Here is a 19,140-nt window from a genome sequence, read left to right as displayed (position 1 = left end):
GTGCCGACCCGAGCGAAACCAAGCGATGGATTTATAATCTCCAAACGGTGATTGATTGAGCAGCGCGTGGGTGCTAATTTTGGGAAATCGTGAAAATCACTGCAACCTGTTCCCATCTGTATTCTTTCTTGCTTTTTTTCTTTTCGGCTTTTCCTCCCCAACCATCATACATAACTGTCCGCTAAAGTTTCTACACGCACGCATCATCGCCGAAGTGACGATCGCCATTGTTTACATCTGAAATAGAACCCGGTCGACTGGTGTGAGTGTATCCGTGTTGTGTTTGCCACCCACCATCTCAAACATTGCTTGGATTTGGAAAGCGAATTCATGTAGGGAATCTTTTAATTGCGAGATACGCATAGTTTGTGTGCATAAACGTCACGAACATTAAACATGCTCGACCACGGTGAAACATATTAACGCGCGATGTGCGCGTATGCTTGACACCGTTTTTCCTCCGCTTGTTGAGTTTTATAAATAATTCCCCATTTTTTTTCCGGCAACGGTTCTGCTGTGTTCCCTCGGTGGCCTCGTGGTCTTTTCTGACATGAGCATCGTTTATAAGCCATATCAAATCGCGCCAACGATCGCGATTGTGGGAAGCCCGTCAAGGGGCGCGGGATTGTTTTATCAATTATTTGCTATTTTTGTAACACATTTCACGCCACCATTCGAACAACAGTTTCAGCTTAACAAATGTATTTGAGTACAAGCGACCAGGCGCCTCCGTCAGCGTTAATGAAGGAAGTGATTGAAATAAACCACGCACTTTATGCTTCTAATCGAAACGGACAGCTGTTTGTTTGTGATAAACATTAAAACATTAAACAAATGACCACAATTCTTTCAACGATTCGCTTGAGGGGCTTCCCGATACACATTCACAAAAGCTTCGCTAATGTTGCTGCTCGTACGAAAAAAAGCATAAGCTTCCCACACTCTGCACCTTTTGCATTGACGGCTTCGATTGCACGCTGCACGATGGCGCTTCTAGCGATTGCAACGTAGTAGTAACGCAAACACTAATGCAGCCAAAACCCGACCCGTTTGCAGCCCCGATGCACTCTCCGCAGAGCACTGCCGAAGCCCCCCGCAAACAGCCCTACCCTCGGCCACAGTACTACGGTAAGTGGGCGCATCTTCACGTGTGTGTGTGTGCTTGAGTAAAACAACGAAATAGCAAAAAAAAACAAAACGCCTCCTCAATTATAGACGGCCGCGTGCTTCTTTTAGCAAGCAGCCCATGCTGGGTAGCTCGAGTGTGTTCGCGGTGTCGGTAGAGAAGTGTTGCTATCATTAGTTACGGGTTAATAATCAGTTAGTGAGCTTGTAGTGGTTTGTTAGTGAGTCACGAAACAAGTGTCACCTCTGGCGCTTTATAATGAGAAAACCGGAAGTAGGGGTGATTTACCGGCAACAATGAGCAGACATTGAACAGAGGTGGTTAAATTTGTTTACATTTTTGTGGCTGTGTTACGAGTTGAAAGAATTATGGATTGCACAACATACATACATTTTCATAAACATTTTATTCAAATATTTTTTCCTCTTTTCGAATACATAAAATTTAAGCAAATGTACTATCTGTTATTAATTGTAATTATTTCTGTTACATGTTTTGGTCATCTGGTAACTTTTAAAAAAATACCATTTAAAAATTATAACTTTCAACTTTTCTCAAAAAAGATGTAATAGTGTTACTAACAAAAATGACTAAAAAGGGGATTTTCCGTTAAACGTTTTACAATTGGGACAATAAAGTTGTAGGTTTTTTTTGTGTTTTACGATAGCTTATTATCTTTTCTACTTGATCAGTATGTGAAAGTTAACAATGATGAAACAGTTTGCTTCGCAAACACTGAGATGAAACGTTGCAGGTGAAGATGTTTAAATGTGGATTAACAATGATGAAAGGCATGAATCATGAGAGATATTCTAACTGAGTGGAATTTTTGAAACGTACTTTAACATATTTTCCCATATTGTTATTGCCACAATTTTTGGATTGAAAAATTAATTGTCTCTTTTGAAAGATTATGTTAAAGCTTGAAGCAGAAAGTAACGTTTGTAACGCACTCAAAATGACCCGACGTCGACGATGATGGCATGGCTTATCTGTTCGCACACTGTCTCGTGCGGGGGATTTTTTTTACACCCATTCAACGTGAGTAAAAAACCGAGCCACAACTGATAGGAAATTCCAAGGAACCATAGGGCGGGACTGCGGAACCGGCGGACCGTGCCGTTGTTGTCATCTAGATGCCTTCGATTAACGGCGCCGGTCGGAGTCAGTATGTGGTCGCGACTCCAACAAACCGGTTCGTTCGACGTTCCGGCTCTCGCGGTTTGTTTACGATCGTTAGCCATTTCGGCCGGTAGCGTGCGTGATTTGTTTGTTGTTCGTGCGTGAGCTCGTGTATCGTTTTGCGCAGGAAAAATTGTACGTCTGCATCAGTATAAATGACCAACGCGGACATGAACAACCAGGGGTCCTCTTCATCTCATGCCGTCATGATCGACGAAAGCAAGCGTCGCTCTGGAGGTTAGTTTTGGGACGTTTGTATCAGTTGGTTTTTGCTGCCCAACGGTGGGGCCGTCAGACATCGACTTTCCAAAACCAAGATAAGCCACAACAATTTCGTTGGTTTCGTTTCAAATATAATCTCTTATCAGAAGCAGAAAACCCTTCAAGTCTTATCTGTGCTCAGAATTAATGAGCTGCAAGTTGCATCATCGAGAAATAAACACAACGTCGTTATCAACTACGCCTTCGGCTTCAACAATCTTCCGAGTGATGAATCAATGCGATGTGAAAGTTATTGTATCTCTTTAAAAATAAGACAATTAACGCTTTTCCGTAGAATCTAACCATATCATTTTAAGTAATAAACATTCCACGAAGTTAAAATATTATTTATATAGTTGTTCTCGATGAATGATCGATGAATGAATGCAATTTTGTTATTGCAGCTCAGAGGCCGTGACGGACGTTTTTGAACAATATTTTGATTCTACGGAGCGAATCTCACTCGACACAAGGTTTCTTCCGCGTGGACTTGGGTTGGATTGTTTGTAATGAGGAATGGGGTTTATTTACAACCAGACTGTTGATGTGCTGGAAAAATATGATTATGTACCTCGAGTCAAAAGAGTGTAAGTAAAGGAAGTGTATATAGTTTAGAATACGCGAAGGATGTAAAACATAGTTGTTTAATCTTGACATGACGTTTATATTAACAACGGTGGTTCATCGTCACGATACCGAGGAAAAAGACCGACCACTTGACCTTCTCATCGGGCACAGCATGGAAAACATCCTGGTGAGGAAAAACTCCAACCAACCGCACGCGATTAGATCATGCGAATAGTCAACCGATCAATCATCGCCGGCGTAATGGTGGTAATGGCATTCATTGCCCTCGATCATATGTGTGATGTGAGGCCGTACATATTTGATGATGGAGCAAATTGTTTATTCTAATGCGATGCCCTTATCGGAAAAATTCAAGCACACCACCCAGCGCCAAACGTACAACATCGCGATGTCCTTCGGCTGGCTTTCCGGCCGAGTTCGAGTCTCTGCAAAATCAGTTTTTCGCATTCGGAGAAAAGCACTACGTTTGATGACGACGGTCGGGGCGAAGCATTAATCATTGTGGCCACTGGCGGCAAGAGGGTGGAACCCATTTGCATATTTTCGCCATTCGATGATTACACTTATCTCCGGGCGGTCGGATCGGGGCACGCACACGCATGGTGATTGCGGAGAAGAAAACGGCAAAACGCACGCGGAAAACTGGGCTAACTCTCCGTCGACAGAACAATTCACTCAACGACCGATGGGTGGCTGTGACCCAATGCATGTGTGAGGGCACGCAAGCGACCAGTCAATTCCGAAGCATCTGCTTCCCGAAGCGAGATCTCTTTGATGAAAAACGACTACCCGGGTGTAACCCGTTTCGGTTTGTTGGACGGGAGGGAAATAGAAGCTGAACACTCCGCCGGCGACTGATTTCCATTGCGCGAGATTTCCCCGGCGAAAATGTCCAGACGAAACATTTTATTTGTTCGCAGCCCAAGGACTTTGCATCGTTAGGGGGCCATTTAAAACAATATTCCTCCACCCCAAACCCCTTCGGACGTAACGGATCCAAGGACACTCCTTGCTAATGCGCTTTGCTGGAAAACTAATTTGGAAAATGTGCTGCGTCAGTCGAGAGGAAATAGGGGATTTTGTGTTTTTTTTAAACCGAAATAAGATGGCGAACCCTTTCGCCAAAAAACAAACGAAAAGTTTATATTCCACCGATGCTGAAGTGGAACGTTATTTCGTACCATTTTCCAATTCCCCATCTAATGCCAACGCTAGGAATCAGCTGCGTCTCGGTATGCTTAAGGAATGTAATTCAACTGAGGGTAAAAGATAGTTCAATGGAGAGAAAGAAAATTATTCTCCATAAAGTTTAATGGGATTGTGTAAAGTATCATTCATCATCGGGATGGTGTACGAAGATAAATCTTATCTTGTTTAAATTACCCTTTTTCAGCAAGCTCTTTCTGCAACGGTAGTTTTAATATTTTATCATTGGAGTGCTAGGCTCTTTGAATTTATTGCATGTCATTTGATCAGGTTTGTTGAACGATTTTAAAATATTACTACAACAGTCATCAGTAGTAAATTTTTCAACAGCAATGGCAACCTCACTACATCATAAATAACATGCGTTGGAGATTGTGAGATTGTGGTATTGCCTCATCTCAGCCACTAAAACTTTAACTACATCTCTCATTATTATGACATTATCATGAACCACTCGTATTGGTACGTCCCATTTATCATAGTAAAAGTTCAAAGTGGGTTCAGAAGTGGATACTAAAAAGTTAGTTTTCCCAACCACCTCTACGTCCTGGTGTTCGTCCAACGGCAGCAAATTGTAGGAAATTTCTTCCGCCTCATCAGTCGCCCGCGTCAAGCCAGGCGACTCATTTATCATCCACCATTAATGACCGGCCGCTGATCGTGCGGCTGATGATGAAGTGGAAATCGGTCCCAACCACTTGTTGAGCTGGTTGGCCCCCGCTCCGTAGGAGGAAAACTTGTTACGAGAGTGAAAACTCACCGCGCCCGGAAAAATCGTCTAGGGTATTGAACTGTGAACGACGTGCCAACGCACTGCGAAAAGTGTCCGAACAAATGCGATGTGCGCTACCGTCGCCCACACGTCATCCATCACTCACCACCGCTGCTGGCATTCCATTTTCCGGGTCAGCATTTTCAAACCCCCTTCTCAATCGGCTCAGACGTGACCGATGGATTGTTGTGTGGCCCGGCGCACTTGCCTTCCACCGCGATGTGAGGTCTCTTTCATCGTCACCTTTGACTTCGCATCTCCCACTAATGGGAAACAATTTGAGGATGATTTACATCTGTCCGGCTACCGTGTGGCTTTTCCGTCCCGTAAATTGTTTGTTCTCGTGCGCTGCGTAGCGGAAAATTTTGTTTAGCAGAGCATGCTTTACCCCTTCGGACTTAACACTTCAGGTCACGTTCAGTTAATTTGGACGAAAATCCTTCAGCACAGCAACTAGTTGAGCCAAGAAAAAAAAGAAAATCCAAACCGATCGTAGCCTTCTTTGTCAGCAACAGGAGAATTGATTTTCCAAACAATTGGCAAACGGGAGGGTAAAAAAAACTTTCCAATGCCAACGGTCAAAAGGAATTAAACAAAGCTAACCATGGCTTCTGTTTACCAAATCTGCACGCGTCCTCGTAATGAGCAGTAGCCGAGCCGGGAATGGAAAGACAAAATCATTTCCAGCGCACGTGGTTCTGGGCGGGAAAACTAAACAGATGTGCCGTGGCGGTCGAGATCGAGTGGAGATTATTTATTATTTTAAACTCGACCATGGCTCTCGCGGTCGGAAGAGGATGCTAAATTCATGCCCAAAATATAGTTTACGCTATCTTGATTTATTTTGCTTCGGAGTAGAGAAAAAAGAGAAAAAAGAGAAGGCGGTAAATTATTGTTTTGCGAAAAGAAAATGCAATGCATTTACGATTCTAATATTTTGCGTCAATTTTGTTCTATAAATATTTGTACCCTTCTAACGTTAAGTAGATTAAAGTAGAGTCTCAGCTTGTGTCTGATAAGAATCACAGCAGACAAACTGGCTCCTGCCACCGCCTTTTATCAAGAAGTAGCTACCACCGATTGTAGCAGTAAGCCAATAAATCCTCCATTAAATGGACCAGTGACTAATCCAGCTAATCTTGTCCCAATCACGTCGCTTTTAACGATCTCAGCGTATTAATCCGAGTCTGGCTGTGGAAATCACTTTCCGGAATCTGCTGTCTCCCGTCTACTCGCTTGCATCAAGGCTTCAGACGTCGCCCAAACTGGCCCAACTTTGCTTTCCCCACTCGGCGTTTCGGCGACGTTGTCAGTCGTCAGTCGCCGGGAAAGTTAGCCCTCGCTCGATTGCTCCTAAATCTTCGCCTTCATTAACCCCATCGCGTCGTGTCCGACATCTTGATGCCTGGTTCACAATATTTGGACATCGTCTGGCGTTTGCGTCCGTCCGTGGGCCTGCTTTTCCGATCCGAACTTTCCCCTCCCAAAGCACCCCCAAAACAGATCCACTCCAAGAGGTGGAGAGAGTAATCCTCGTGTACTCAACTCACGGTCCATTTGGGCCACGATTTATAAATATCATTAACACTCGGCAGACGCCTCGTTCTTTGCGGGGTGTGTTTGTGGGTCTGTGCGTTTGTCCTTGCAGTGGGGCGTGTTGCATTTTCACACATTTAGCGACAGGTTGCCACCGATGGGTTTGACTCTTCGACATTTTCCGTGTCGGACGTCAGCGGGTGCATGTGCAACATAAGCTACAAAAACGAAAGAGAAGCATTCCCTTCCCATAACATGCAACTTCTGTAAACATTTTCCCCCGTTTTCCTGCGAGTATGTAGGGAAAATTATGAAAAATTCCATCCCTCCTCCCTTGAACCCTTGGTTGCCACCAGCGGAACGGTTGATAGAAAAACTTCCTCAAATTGTTTCGCTCTTTGCCTTGGGTTTTTCCAACGGTTCATGAAGCCGGCAAAAGAACCCCGGGCACGGTTGGGTGGGCTCGGAACGGGTCAACCATTGCAGTAGACGCCAACCGAGCTGCCAGCCCAACCGACCAGCTTGTCATCAAAGCGCAATCTGTGCCGGGCTGGCATCTGCCGTTTGGTAGAAGCTCATCAGACTGTGGAAAGATTTTCGTCTCGATTTTTATCGCGATTCCAAAGACACACACAGCCTGGTGAAGAAGGGCAGGTGAAGTTTGGGGGAAGCAGAAGAGGGTTGGGAAAATGTAGTTCTGCAAATAAACAGATCTAATCAGGATTTACGGAAATAAAAAGGCAATTTTCTCTTGGTGTGCGTGACGCAAAGAGATTGATTCCGGTCAGTACGACCAAGCGCGGATATGGAGGGAAAATAAGTCGTCTATGGAAACTTGGTCCCTTTCTTTTGGCATGTTTAAATTTTACGTATCAACGGAACAGATCTTCAGACCACTTCACGTTCCACCCGAAAGTCGTACTTGCGAGCGAGCGTTTACAATCAATTAACAATCCCCTCAATTGAGTCCCTCCTCCCTAGATTGTCTTGGTTTTCCACTCCACCTCTGGCTAGACCGAGACTCACCAACAGCTGAGCTCATCAGAAAGATTTATTTGTTGGATAAGTCGTCCGTTTCGTGTTTTTATTGTCGTGCAAGACGAACGAATCGAGCACGACTTATTACGGCTGCAACGAGGGAACCACGGGATGGGGGAAATTATCCCATTTTCCCAGCCCCCACCACTTGTGCAGATCTCTTGATTTCCCCCTTAGTCAACCCCTTGTGCACGTACGTGACGATTGTTGCCTTCTTTTATTACCTTTACGTAGCATATTAGAGTGTGGCTTTTAATTTCCCGCCTCGAAGGAAAGCTGAGCCAGAAGAGAAGAAATTCGATACGACATCACGGCGGCATTCCGACTCGCCTAATCGCTCGACGCTGTGGTCGCAGGACGTGTGCGATGGAAAATTAATTGCATGCAGTCGAACGAGCGCGAGCAGTGGGTGGCCCGAATTGTGACTGGTGTGCGGAAGTGACAGAAACATGCCCGAAGGAATGTCACAGCCAAGCCGTTCCGCCAGCGAAACCGTCAAGGAGATAAATCGTTTCGAATAGGGTTTTTGTTGCACATGAAAACAAAGATTAGAACAAGTTGGATGTAACGTTGTTGTGTTGCTTCGAGTGGCCCAGACCCATTTTCTCACCATGTAACGGTAATGGATCAACAGTCTTTTAGATTAAGATGCTTCGTTTTTTTCCGTTCGTTGACAGCTTAATGAACTGCTAACGATCAAACGGTGCGTTTGGGACACTGTCTTTGCGGTTGGCATATGATTAAAACATTGCGCATAACATTGTGGTTCTGCAATTCGATGTGAATGAAATTCATTGCAAAATATTACTGTGAATCACAAAACAATCTGATTTGCTACGTTTGCTAAGAGGGACGCAACGAAAGCAACAGTAAGAGGAGATAAGATAATCATCTTGAAAACAATAAGACGTGCATTCAAGGTATGGCATCACGGCTTATTTCGTGCAATTGTCGCAATGGTCGTGTGTTATCAGTTTGATTTAGATAAAAAAGCGTACGTTTATCGCGCACAAAACAATGGTTCATTCGTTTGATTCGTAATCAAATTTTTATTGTTGTTTATTGTTGTGATTCAGATTATCTATGTTGACGATGCACTGAATTTATTTAAATTTAAACAATCCTCTCTGTTCGAATATAAAAATTCAGATTTACGGCTGGTTTTTATTCCGTTTTGTTTACCTTGTTAAAGACGATCCGATTCAGCTGGAAACTTTTTCTCTTTTCCTTTTCGCATCACGCCTATATTGCTTGGTGTTTATTAGACCATAATGAGGAAGATGATGTAATGTATTATTCTACAAATTTCTACTATAATTTACTAAAAGCAAGATTCCACTGGCTTCTCACGACCAGGAAATCAATAGCACAGGTTTTTCATTTAGTTTATGATCGAGTAAAAAGCTGACTAATTTCCTAAAAATTGGAATGCTCTGCCAGTACCAACCAGCTTAATTGGAAACGATTTATAAAAGGCAACACTAAATAAATAATACCTACGAAAATTCGATTGGCAAGCAATTCATTACATGGTTTATTTGAAAAAGAAACAAAATCGGAAAAGTTTGAGAGGAAAGGATAGCAAAAAACAGCAACTCACCGTCAGAACCAGCGGGAAACATCGAACTATCTAATTCGCTGCCAAAAGCCCGATACGTGAGAATTCCGACCGTAGCAGAGGCCATTTTTCCCGAGGCGGAAAGGAAAAACGCAGCCAGAACGCAGCGCAACCGAACGGGAGATAGATTTAAGGGGTGAGAGATAGAGTCGAGCACGGCCAGAAGGATTTACCGGTACGAAAATTCGATTTACACCCATGGTCATCGGGCGCACGGTACGGTCCGAATTTAACTGCATTCCCCACGCCCTTTCGGCTCATCGCTCTACCTACCACCACGGCCGTGCGTAAGCGTTCGACAGATTTTCCCTGTTTTTTCGGGGCTACAATCCCGTCCGCCCATCCCGCCTGTCCCTTTGGCCCTGGCGCTGGTGGTATGTTATTTTATCCGGTCGTTAGAGCGAGCGCACTTCGCACTCCGAGGTTTTGGGGGCGGCCTACGCGGAAATTGATTCGAATTACTTCTTGTTCGGGTTGCTTTCGGGTGGGCGTACGCTCGCGCCCTGACCGCTACGACTTTGTCCGGCCGGACTCACTTTGCTGGCCGACGTCGTGCCGTTGGGTGGGTGGGTGTTCAGCCCGGCCGGCGCTTGTACTACCGGGAGTGTGTCCGCGCTAGTGCTACAGAAGTGTCACCGTTTTGTTTTGTGAACCGAGTTTAACCCGTGGGAGAAAAAAAGGAGGAACATTTTGTCTGCCTCGTGATTTTTCGTTGAAGAATTTGGCGCACGTGCGTGTTGTTTAAAAAGAAACAAAGGCGTGTAGAAGAAAACTTTCTGAAAAAAACACCGGCCGACCGATAAATTATGCTCAGCGACAGTTTCTGCACGGCCCATCGGCTACCCGTCGCTGCTGGATGGAGCAAGCTCTAGGTCACTTCGCCACTTCGCCCGGAATCCGCCGCCATCATGGATACGGACTGCCTCAGTACGGAGTCCGGTGGTTGCGAGTGCTACGTTGATGTCCGTAGGTATCAGTGACGTGCCCGCTTGTCATAAGCGCCAATGCCAATCCCCCACTCGCCCTTCCCTGTCTGTCTGCGATGGGGCGACGTTTCGTTTGACGTTTACGACCCACCGTTTGCCCGCCGGTGGAGACGCCTGGTGGCGCGATCGATCGAATCCGTTCGTGCTCGGGGCGAAACGTTTCGTGCGGATCAGCATCATCGTACGCACACGGTCGACATCACGGTCTCGCTGTTTGGGTTGGTTTGGTCCGAGCACCGCTCGGGACGATCCTCCGGGGTGGTCAGTCTTTGGCCGGCCGTCGTAGGTGGCACAACTGAGAGCCAATTAGCGCCCGAGTGAGCACAAGGCGAACCGGGAAGTAACGTGTTGTGGATCGAAACATTTTTCTGTGTCGTTCGTGCACATCGTATTTTTTTCGGTGATTTATTTGGTTGGCAACGTTGAGTTCTGTGTGCAAGACAGAGAGATCTCAGGAGTACGCTCAAGTGTTTTCAAGTGTTCGGTTTCGAAGCCCTTTGAAGTCCTGGTTATGTTTGACGATACGTTCGAATGAAAACACGTTGGATACTAAGCAAGTAATCGCGTTTTAGTATTCTCTATTGCATCGGTTTTGAAACAGTTTGACCGCTTTTAAAAGTTCTCCGATGAATCGTTCGTCCAAAACCCGAAACTCCCCTCCCCCAGTAACGCATAACGTAACACCACTTCTATCTATTTAATTGTGCAATTAATTAACATCCCTTTCCCCGATAGGCGAGCGGTTGAAAAATGGTCCCATTAATTATGTGTTTTCCCGACGGCGCAAGTAACCCTTCGGGCTGAGATTGAACAGAAAGGAATAACATAACCGGAGAACCGCTTAAAAATCTGCCATTAACAACATAATTTATAACGATCAAATTGCACCGAGTGTGGCAAGGTGAAAGAAAGAAAACAACCAAAGCAAAGCGCCCGGATAACTCTGGAAGAACATTACCGCGGAAAAGTGATCTTTCTTCGTTAAACCCTTCGTGCCGTTTCCACTGGCGCGCATTATTTAGCCGTAGGAAAACACTCAAGACACTTCACGGGTGCGGGAAAATTCTCTCCACCATCCCCCGAGATTGTTGCCCGAGGGGACCATATGCTGGAGGACTCTCTTCCACTCTCTCTCTCTCTCTCTTCCGAGGCCACCATTCCCCCTGGAGCGCGCTTAAGAGTTGCCCAAGAGGTGGTGGTTGGCAGTCGAGCATAAACAAACCATTTCCCATCCCGGGGAAAACTCTGCCGTTCGCCGTGCCTTTGGTTCGTCTTTCGAACGTTACGGTTCAACCCATCTCACTTGCACCTATTGATAGCACCTCTCCCCGTTTCCAATTTTCACGCGTACTGCAATACACACCTGCACAATTTTACTAAATACTCCCACCGCTTCTGCCCCCTTTTGCCTGCGATGCAGAGAATCTCCAGCCCCCGACGGTCGTGCAAGGCGTGTGGTGTCAGTGCGGTTCCGATCGTCGATCAAAACTCGATCATCGTCTCGTGAGTGGTGCTATCATTATAGTGCTCGCATAACAAGCGCGTCCCCAGCATCAGGGCCTCCGAGCGTTCGATGAGTGAATGAAGGTGGTTTTGAAAACATCCGGCGGTAATTTACTGCAAGTTAAGTTGCGTTCCTGTGCTCCTCCGGGCCGTGGCCTCCAAGCCTGGTTCGTTTTCTCCGTGTTTCGTGTTGATTGTTGGTTTAGCAGGAACCGTGGTTCATTCCCAGGGCGGGTCATGGTTTATACGTGGGTGTGTGAGTGTGTATGTGTGGGTGTCTATGATGTGGGATGTTTTATGCAGTTGAAATGGAGACAGGATGGCATTTGGAAGCAATATTTGCTCTTTGTTTTTTGAAGTTTTGTGAGAAAGTGGAAAACACGTCCCAATTAAAAATATTTCTAGCTTCATCCGTTCGCAAAACAAAATCCATTTACTAAAGCGATAATATGGTATAGTTTTGTTATATTAGGTTTGTTATAAATTTTCTTTAAGTATGGCATTTAAAATTGCGTTTGTATTTTACACCAAAACTCGATTTGTAACTCCTCAAAATAATTCTACCAATCATAAATTTGTTAGGAAGGAAGTATAAATGTTAGATTTACAATCTTATTTTTGCTAAACAATAGCTCTGTGAACGAGCAGAAAGCAAAAATTGGTTTAATTTTTCAAAAGAGGTACGAAATGGTCGTTGCTCTAATCTTAACCTATTGATGATGGATAGGTATAAATTATTGATGGGTACTACATAAAACGGATAATACTTTTTAATGGAAAAAAGCGAATTTGAAAAAAATATCAGAATTATATGAAAAGTAAATGTAAACTTGATATTTATAACATGTACTTAACTGTTTTAAGGAGCAAATGGTTCCCAACGTTCGTGAATTAAGATTTACCCAAGCTTTCGGCATAAAAATCTATTTTTTCCTTCATTGGATTCTCTTCAGTCACGTACTTAGAACATTAAACGCGAGACACCATGTGATTCTAATCGTTTAAACCGTTCGCAAACAGCACACTGAAATAGTACCGGAAAACAACACGCCCCAGATGACGTTGATGACTTTTTTTCCATCTTTTAGTTTTCCATTATTGCTTCTCTTTTTTTTATACGACCGCCACATTTCCGTGAGCCGAAGCCACAGCTGCTCTAGACAAAGCGTTAAAAAACAATCATCCCGTGGATGCAAAAACATGTGCAGCATATGACAATCGTATGCTTTTTGGTGGTTTTCTCATTAGAACCGCAGTTGGCACGTGCTTGCGATTTGTATGTTTCCAACGACAAGCTGGAATGAACAATGTGAATGGATGAAGGATTGTCTGAGTGAAAACTACCTACCAATTATTCTACTTAACACCTACACTTCGCGGGAAATCGCGGTTCGCTTTCACATCCGAAACAATAGAAAACGCCGACGTGTTCTGCGTTGGATGAAACAATGCCAAACGACCTTCCCGTTCCATTCTTCGTTCGGGGAAAAATTGCCTGTTTTCCAAATCATGAGAGCCTTCGTCTGAATGTGTTCGACTCGAAATGTAATCGATGTCCTTTGCTTTGCTTTCCCTTCAACAGCCGAGGCCGATTCGATAGGATGCGTGGAAGTGCTGGCCACCGTGTGCTCGATCGTGCTGATGGTCCTGACCCTCCCGATCTCGCTGTTCCTGTGCTTCAAGGTCGTGCAGGAGTACGAGCGTGCCGTCATCTTCCGGCTCGGTCGGCTGCGATCCGGAGGTGCCCGCGGTCCGGGTGTGTTCTTCGTACTGCCGTGCATCGATAACTACTGCAAGGTCGACCTGCGGACGGTTTCGTTCGATGTGCCACCGCAGGAGGTGTTGACGCGCGACTCCGTCACCGTGTCCGTGGACGCCGTCGTGTACTACCGGATCCGCGACCCGTTGAACGCTGTCGTGCAGGTCGCCAACTACAGCCACTCGACCCGCCTGCTGGCCGCAACGACGCTGCGGAACGTGCTCGGCACACGCAACCTGTCCGAGCTGCTGACGGAGCGAGAAGCCATCTCGCACTCGATGCAGGTCACGCTGGATGAGGCCACCGATCCGTGGGGCGTACAGGTGGAGCGTGTTGAAATGTAAGGGAACGCTTCGGAAACGACTCGCGAACAACGCACTAATCATCTCCACTTCGTTTCACTCCACAGCAAGGACGTTTCGCTTCCGGACTCACTGCAGCGTTCGATGGCGGCCGAGGCGGAAGCGGCCCGCGAAGCCCGTGCCAAGGTGATCGCCGCCGAGGGTGAGATGAAGTCGTCACGAGCCCTCAAGGAAGCCTCCGACATCATGTGCGAGAGTCCGGCCGCCCTCCAGCTGCGCTACCTGCAGACCCTGAGCAGCATCGCCGGCGAAAAGAACTCGACGATTGTGTTCCCGCTGCCGATCGAGCTGATTGGACCGCTGATGAACTTTACCTCTTCGCTGGGGGTCCAGCGTACCACCGCTCCGGTCGGTAGGGTGGCACGCCCCGAAGGACCTTCGACCACCACTAGCTCCTCGTCCCCGCAGGCCGTCGATCCGCAGAACCATCAGCCGCCGCTCGATTAGCAGCAGCTGCCGAGAGTACACTTGCAGCGACGCCACCATCATCAGCATCGACGGCATCCGCATCACCACCACCATCACCAGCAGCAGCAGCAGCAGCACCACCACCAACACCACCAGCGGCCACGGCATCACCAGCCCGGCGGCGGCGACCGGAAGCCCAGCGAATCCGGCGCCACGTCGTACTCCGCATCCTCGGCGGAAGATTCTGCCCTCTGCTCGCCCACCAACCGTTTGGCACGATTCATTCTAGACCTCTAGGTCGAACACGGCGGACGGGCTTCGGTTCAGTCCTTCTGCTGAAAGCCTTAAACAACGATGGAATTAAATATACATAAATTAATATACCAAGCCGTTGGAACGAAAAAGGGAGGGGAAAGGTTTCCGGTTTCCATCCGTATTGATCGAGCCACACAATTTACACATACGCACTAGTTGTTGGTGTTTACCATGTTATAATTTTGTTTTTACTATCCTTTTTTGAATGTATTTTAACGTTAACCGTATCGAAGATTGTAAATAAAGTCTTATTCGTACTAAATAGAACGTCGTTTTTAGCTTCACCTTCACGACGGTCCATATCCTCTCGGTCAATAAGAAATAGAAACATTTGGTATTCAAAAATCTGGGCATACTTTTGCTGAACAGAATGGAAAATCCACAATACAAACGGGAAAACGGTTTAAAAGCAATTCTTTTGAAGTTGAAAAATCGTTCAGGGTTAAAATAAATCATTTAAACCTACCATTCATTTAGAGGTTTACGACACACACACTTCCACCGGCTGCTGGTTGCAACCCAAAGAATTTAATGCCAAAAAAGGATTTGAAACCACCACGTGCCAAGGGCCGTACCTGTTAAAAATATTCCCCGAAGGTTAATGCCATCCGAAATCCGCTTATCGTAACCTCAGCCCTTTCGAAATGCTTTTCCACCGTATTAACCACACTCGAGTTGCCCGGGTTTCATTGCAGGCCACTCACATTCGGATTCCTTGTAGGCGGCCCCTTGCATTCACTCGCATCGAAAGACACTACAATTTACCGTCATGGTTACATCGGAATTCGATTGCATATCATAAAAGAAAATAGAATATTATATCAATCAAATGATGCACGCCCTTTCGCTTTTCCGTGCGCTTATGACTTATTCAGATCGGATGCGAAGCGACGTCCTTGAAGGAAAAGTAAGCGAGACGTCAGGTAACGAGATATAACAATTTACATAAATACTCAGGGATGAGAAAAGCTCGCATCCTGCGACAACCCGGACGACGGGATGGTCTTTTCTTTGTCCTACCAATGGTTGAGAAGTTATAGATCAGCCGAGTGATTGATGTCTTCAATAATTTGGTAACAAAACGAAAGACGCAGAAATACGGTAAGGGTGGGATAGTTCTCACAACACAAGCAGAGCCTCGAAACCGAATTTTTTGTTATCAAAAATTTATTGACATAATAAACATTACATGTGGTAGAGAAAATAGCCCTACAAACTAACCGATTTGGAACAATTTGTACCCTTAGCTACCCGCAAAAATTCAGTCAAATATTCATTCAGTTAAGTAACTTTACCATTTCTTAAATACTTAAGAAAAACACTGGTAAACCGTTCGGCTCAATTACGAAGCATTAAAAAAATCGTGATTAAAATAATAATAATAATAAACGATGTAATTTGCATACTTATCGAAAGCAGCACCGATGGTAATAATTTAATGAGGAAAAACTAAAACGCGTGCAATAATATTATGAAAATGATTAAAACATTAAATATTTGCTTCGTGCTAAAATGGATTAGTTCAACGGATTGAACATCCCGATGCCGCTTTGGAGGTGGTGAGTATAATATTTGGATTTGGAATGGCCTTAACAACTTTAAAAATAATAGAAAAATGGTATAATTAAAAAAAAACTACTATAAATGCTTCCAGGCAAGAGGCTGTTTGGTTTTGTTTCACTGCGTTCGGTTCAAATCAGTTCCCCTCCATGTTCACCCAGTTCGGTATCCAAATCGCCCGACTGTTTGCGAAACACGGACTTCATCATCTGCTTCCGGATGTCTTTGGTCGAGCGGCGCAGACTGCCCCTAATTGTTGCACCACCGGTTGGTGCCGCAGAAATCGGTTTGTACTGGTCCAGCGATGGTTGGCGGAACACAGCACGCGGTTGTTCGGCAATTATGGATATTTCCAGCGGGGAATCTTCTGCTGCTTTACTGTCCTTGGTTTCGGTGGCTTTCGTCTGACGGCGTCTCAAGCTGTGTCGAATGGTAGAAATCAAACCATGCCCATGATTGCCCTCGTCACTCGGGGCATGTGTTTCCTCGCTTTGTTTTCCCTTCTCTTGCTGCTCCTGGTCCGAGTGGTGACGTGGCATCAGGCGGCGGAAACTACGGCGAATCACATCCCGTACCTTGTGGGATTTTGCCGGGCCATTTTCGCGAGCTTCACCCGATGGCACCGCCGCCGGACACTTGAACTCTTCCGTTGCAGGACGCGTAGCCAGCGGCTCCTTCTTACGGTAGGCCCGTTGAAACGGTGCCGGATTGTGCATAAGTTCAACGTCCTGCTCTTCGTCTTCGAAGTCTTCCACCTCTTCGAACTGTACGTCCGGATTCGAGACATCGATACGGATCTCCTCCCGTACGGTCGTCTCTTTGGTTATGGTAAAGGTCATTTGGTTTCGGTGCATTTCGGAAGAACGCGTTTCTTCCTCCGCTGCGCTCGTCGAATCAGTTTTCTCTTGCTTCTCTTCCATCGGAGGCACGGTCGTGCCTTTAGCCTCCTGTGGTGGCTGTTTATTTTCCTTGTCCTCTTCATCCTCATGCTCCTCCACGTGTGGTGTGGGCTCATCGTCCTCTAGCTTCGTTATGCCGTTTTCCTCGTCCTCCAGATCGCGCAGCTTTTGGGAGAGATTACTTATGTGCTTCATGTCGATCAGACTACGGCGCACCGATCGACGACGGTGTCCGGTGCCACTGAATGAGAACTGAGTTGTCTCGCCCTGCCGCTGTTTCCTGGCCTTCGCCTCGTTGATGCTATTTTCCAACTCCAGCTGGTAGCAATCCAGCTTCTCGCCGATGTCCGACTCTTCGCTTATGACCGAAAGCGACCGCCTTTTCGCCAACGTCACAGTGGCATTTCTCACCGCAGGGTCTCCGGTACCGGCCAAGTTTGAATTAACGGCCTGTGTCGAAACGTCCGGGCTACACACAACCATGTTGGCCATCATTTGACAGGGTGTTAGAGCGCTGGCTGGCAGCTCTTGGAAGTTTATACGATGCTTCAGGGATGGTGTGAACGGTACGGCAATCGCGTACGTCGGCATTTCCATTGCCGGATTTTCTATGCCGGACAATTCGGGCACGGGTAGCCCTCGCACCGGTGGTTCCGTAGCCGGGTCTTTCGGGCGCACAATTTCGAAAGGATTGAACCGCTCGCCACTGTTCGCTTCTGGGCCACGAATGTTTAGCGCATTGTTTACGAAACAGCGGCTCAACTCTTCCGCTTCCTTGCGCTTGCATTCGTCACCGTCCCGTGGAACTTCGAACGGATTAACCGGCTGCTTATCGACCGCTGCCAGGTTGAGGCCCGGGTTCTCGAAACAGCTGTCCTGCAGAGCGGCCACCGTCGGGTGTTGCTGTTTTTTCTTCTTCTTCGGTGGTTTACGGATCACTTCGAATGGGTTCGTGGTGTCGCTGGTCGTCATACGCTTCGTGGCCACACCCGATCCGGCAAGGTCCGCAATCGATTTCACCTCCATGCACGAGTCGGAGAACAGGTTGTAGTTTTCCTTGTTGCCCACACGGAACGAAGGGTTTTCGAAGGCACTGCCATCGATCTGCCGATTGTGGATTGGCGTCGACGAAGGAATGCTGAACGTTTGTTCGGTAAAGTTGAGGAATGGGTTTGTTTCCGCGTTTCGTTTACGTTTTTTGCCGGGTGTTTCCATCGACGCCACGGCAGATGCATCACAGAACGCATGTTCGACCGCGAGAGGCATCGTGGGAAAGTCCTTTCTTTGTCCTCGCACCCGCAGATGTTTCACACAAATCGTCCTTGAAGATTGCCGTTGCAAAACAAACTACTTTTTTAAAACAAACCGCAGAATGTTTAACTGCAATCGAAGTTTTCACACACTGAACAATGGATTACGTATGGCAAAATAGTGTTTAAAGTTTCGTAAAGTATACAAATAAACTGTTTTTCGTTTTCCGTGCACAACATTCGTGCGCGGTCGGAGAAACACAATTGTTTGACAACTGAATTGACAGTATTCGGCCGTTATTTTTGAATAGCCACGGAGCGTTACTAGAAGGTAGCCTCGAAGCATTTGTTTGGCTGCCATGTTGGATTCCGTTTGACAGTCGCTGGCCCTATTTGATTGCAGCGTAAATAATGCCCACGTTTTGTAAAATCGCATTAAAATAAACAATACGCGATAGTCAACATTGCTTGTATTTTGTATACATAAATATTTCGTTTGCGGTTGATTCTAAAGCATATCCACTTTAATTCCATACAGAAAACATTATTTGCGTATTATGAAACATTCACATCTGATTTTTTGTTGTTTGTGGTATTGTTTGGAATGTTTAGCAAACTAACAAACAAAACTTTTCCTTTTGGAGTCTAGACTTTCTTTACAATAAATTTAAAATAGGCTAAGATGATTCTGTAATCTTATTCCATACTTATTGTCGAAAATATTCACTATGTGACCTTCAATACAATGTTGTTCAATTACCTATGGGAGCA

The 19,140-nt window shown here is 46.0% G+C and overlaps 2 protein-coding genes across 3 annotated transcripts in view; one reads left to right on the top strand and one right to left on the bottom strand.

Annotated features, from left to right (window-relative positions):
* Positions 1 to 14,916, top strand: part of LOC131259390 (band 7 protein AGAP004871-like) — a 31,120-nt gene extending 16,204 nt beyond the window's left edge. Inside the window, exons 1-3 of one of the 2 annotated variants that reach the window (XM_058260871.1) lie at positions 2,471 to 2,545; positions 13,399 to 13,915; positions 13,985 to 14,916. In XM_058260871.1, the coding sequence (XP_058116854.1) occupies positions 2,479 to 2,545; positions 13,399 to 13,915; positions 13,985 to 14,384 (984 nt within the window). In that variant the 5' untranslated portion in view covers positions 2,471 to 2,478 and the 3' untranslated portion in view covers positions 14,385 to 14,916. Of the gene's footprint in view, positions 1 to 2,470; positions 2,546 to 13,398; positions 13,916 to 13,984 lie in introns of those variants that run through there. The other variant, XM_058260870.1, reaches the window with a different exon arrangement.
* Positions 14,917 to 15,822: 906 nt separating this feature from the next.
* Positions 15,823 to 18,543, bottom strand: LOC131259388 (uncharacterized). The gene has a single exon (XM_058260868.1). The coding sequence runs from the start codon at positions 18,383 to 18,385 to the stop codon at positions 16,352 to 16,354; it is 2,034 nt and encodes a 677-aa protein (XP_058116851.1). The 5' UTR covers positions 18,386 to 18,543; the 3' UTR covers positions 15,823 to 16,351.
* Positions 18,544 to 19,140: the final 597 nt, after the last annotated feature.

Source organism: Anopheles coustani, chromosome 3 (assembly GCF_943734705.1).
Source record: "Anopheles coustani chromosome 3, idAnoCousDA_361_x.2, whole genome shotgun sequence".
Taxonomy (NCBI): Eukaryota; Metazoa; Arthropoda; class Insecta; order Diptera; family Culicidae; genus Anopheles; species Anopheles coustani.
This window is presented reverse-complemented; position numbering and strand designations above follow the sequence as displayed.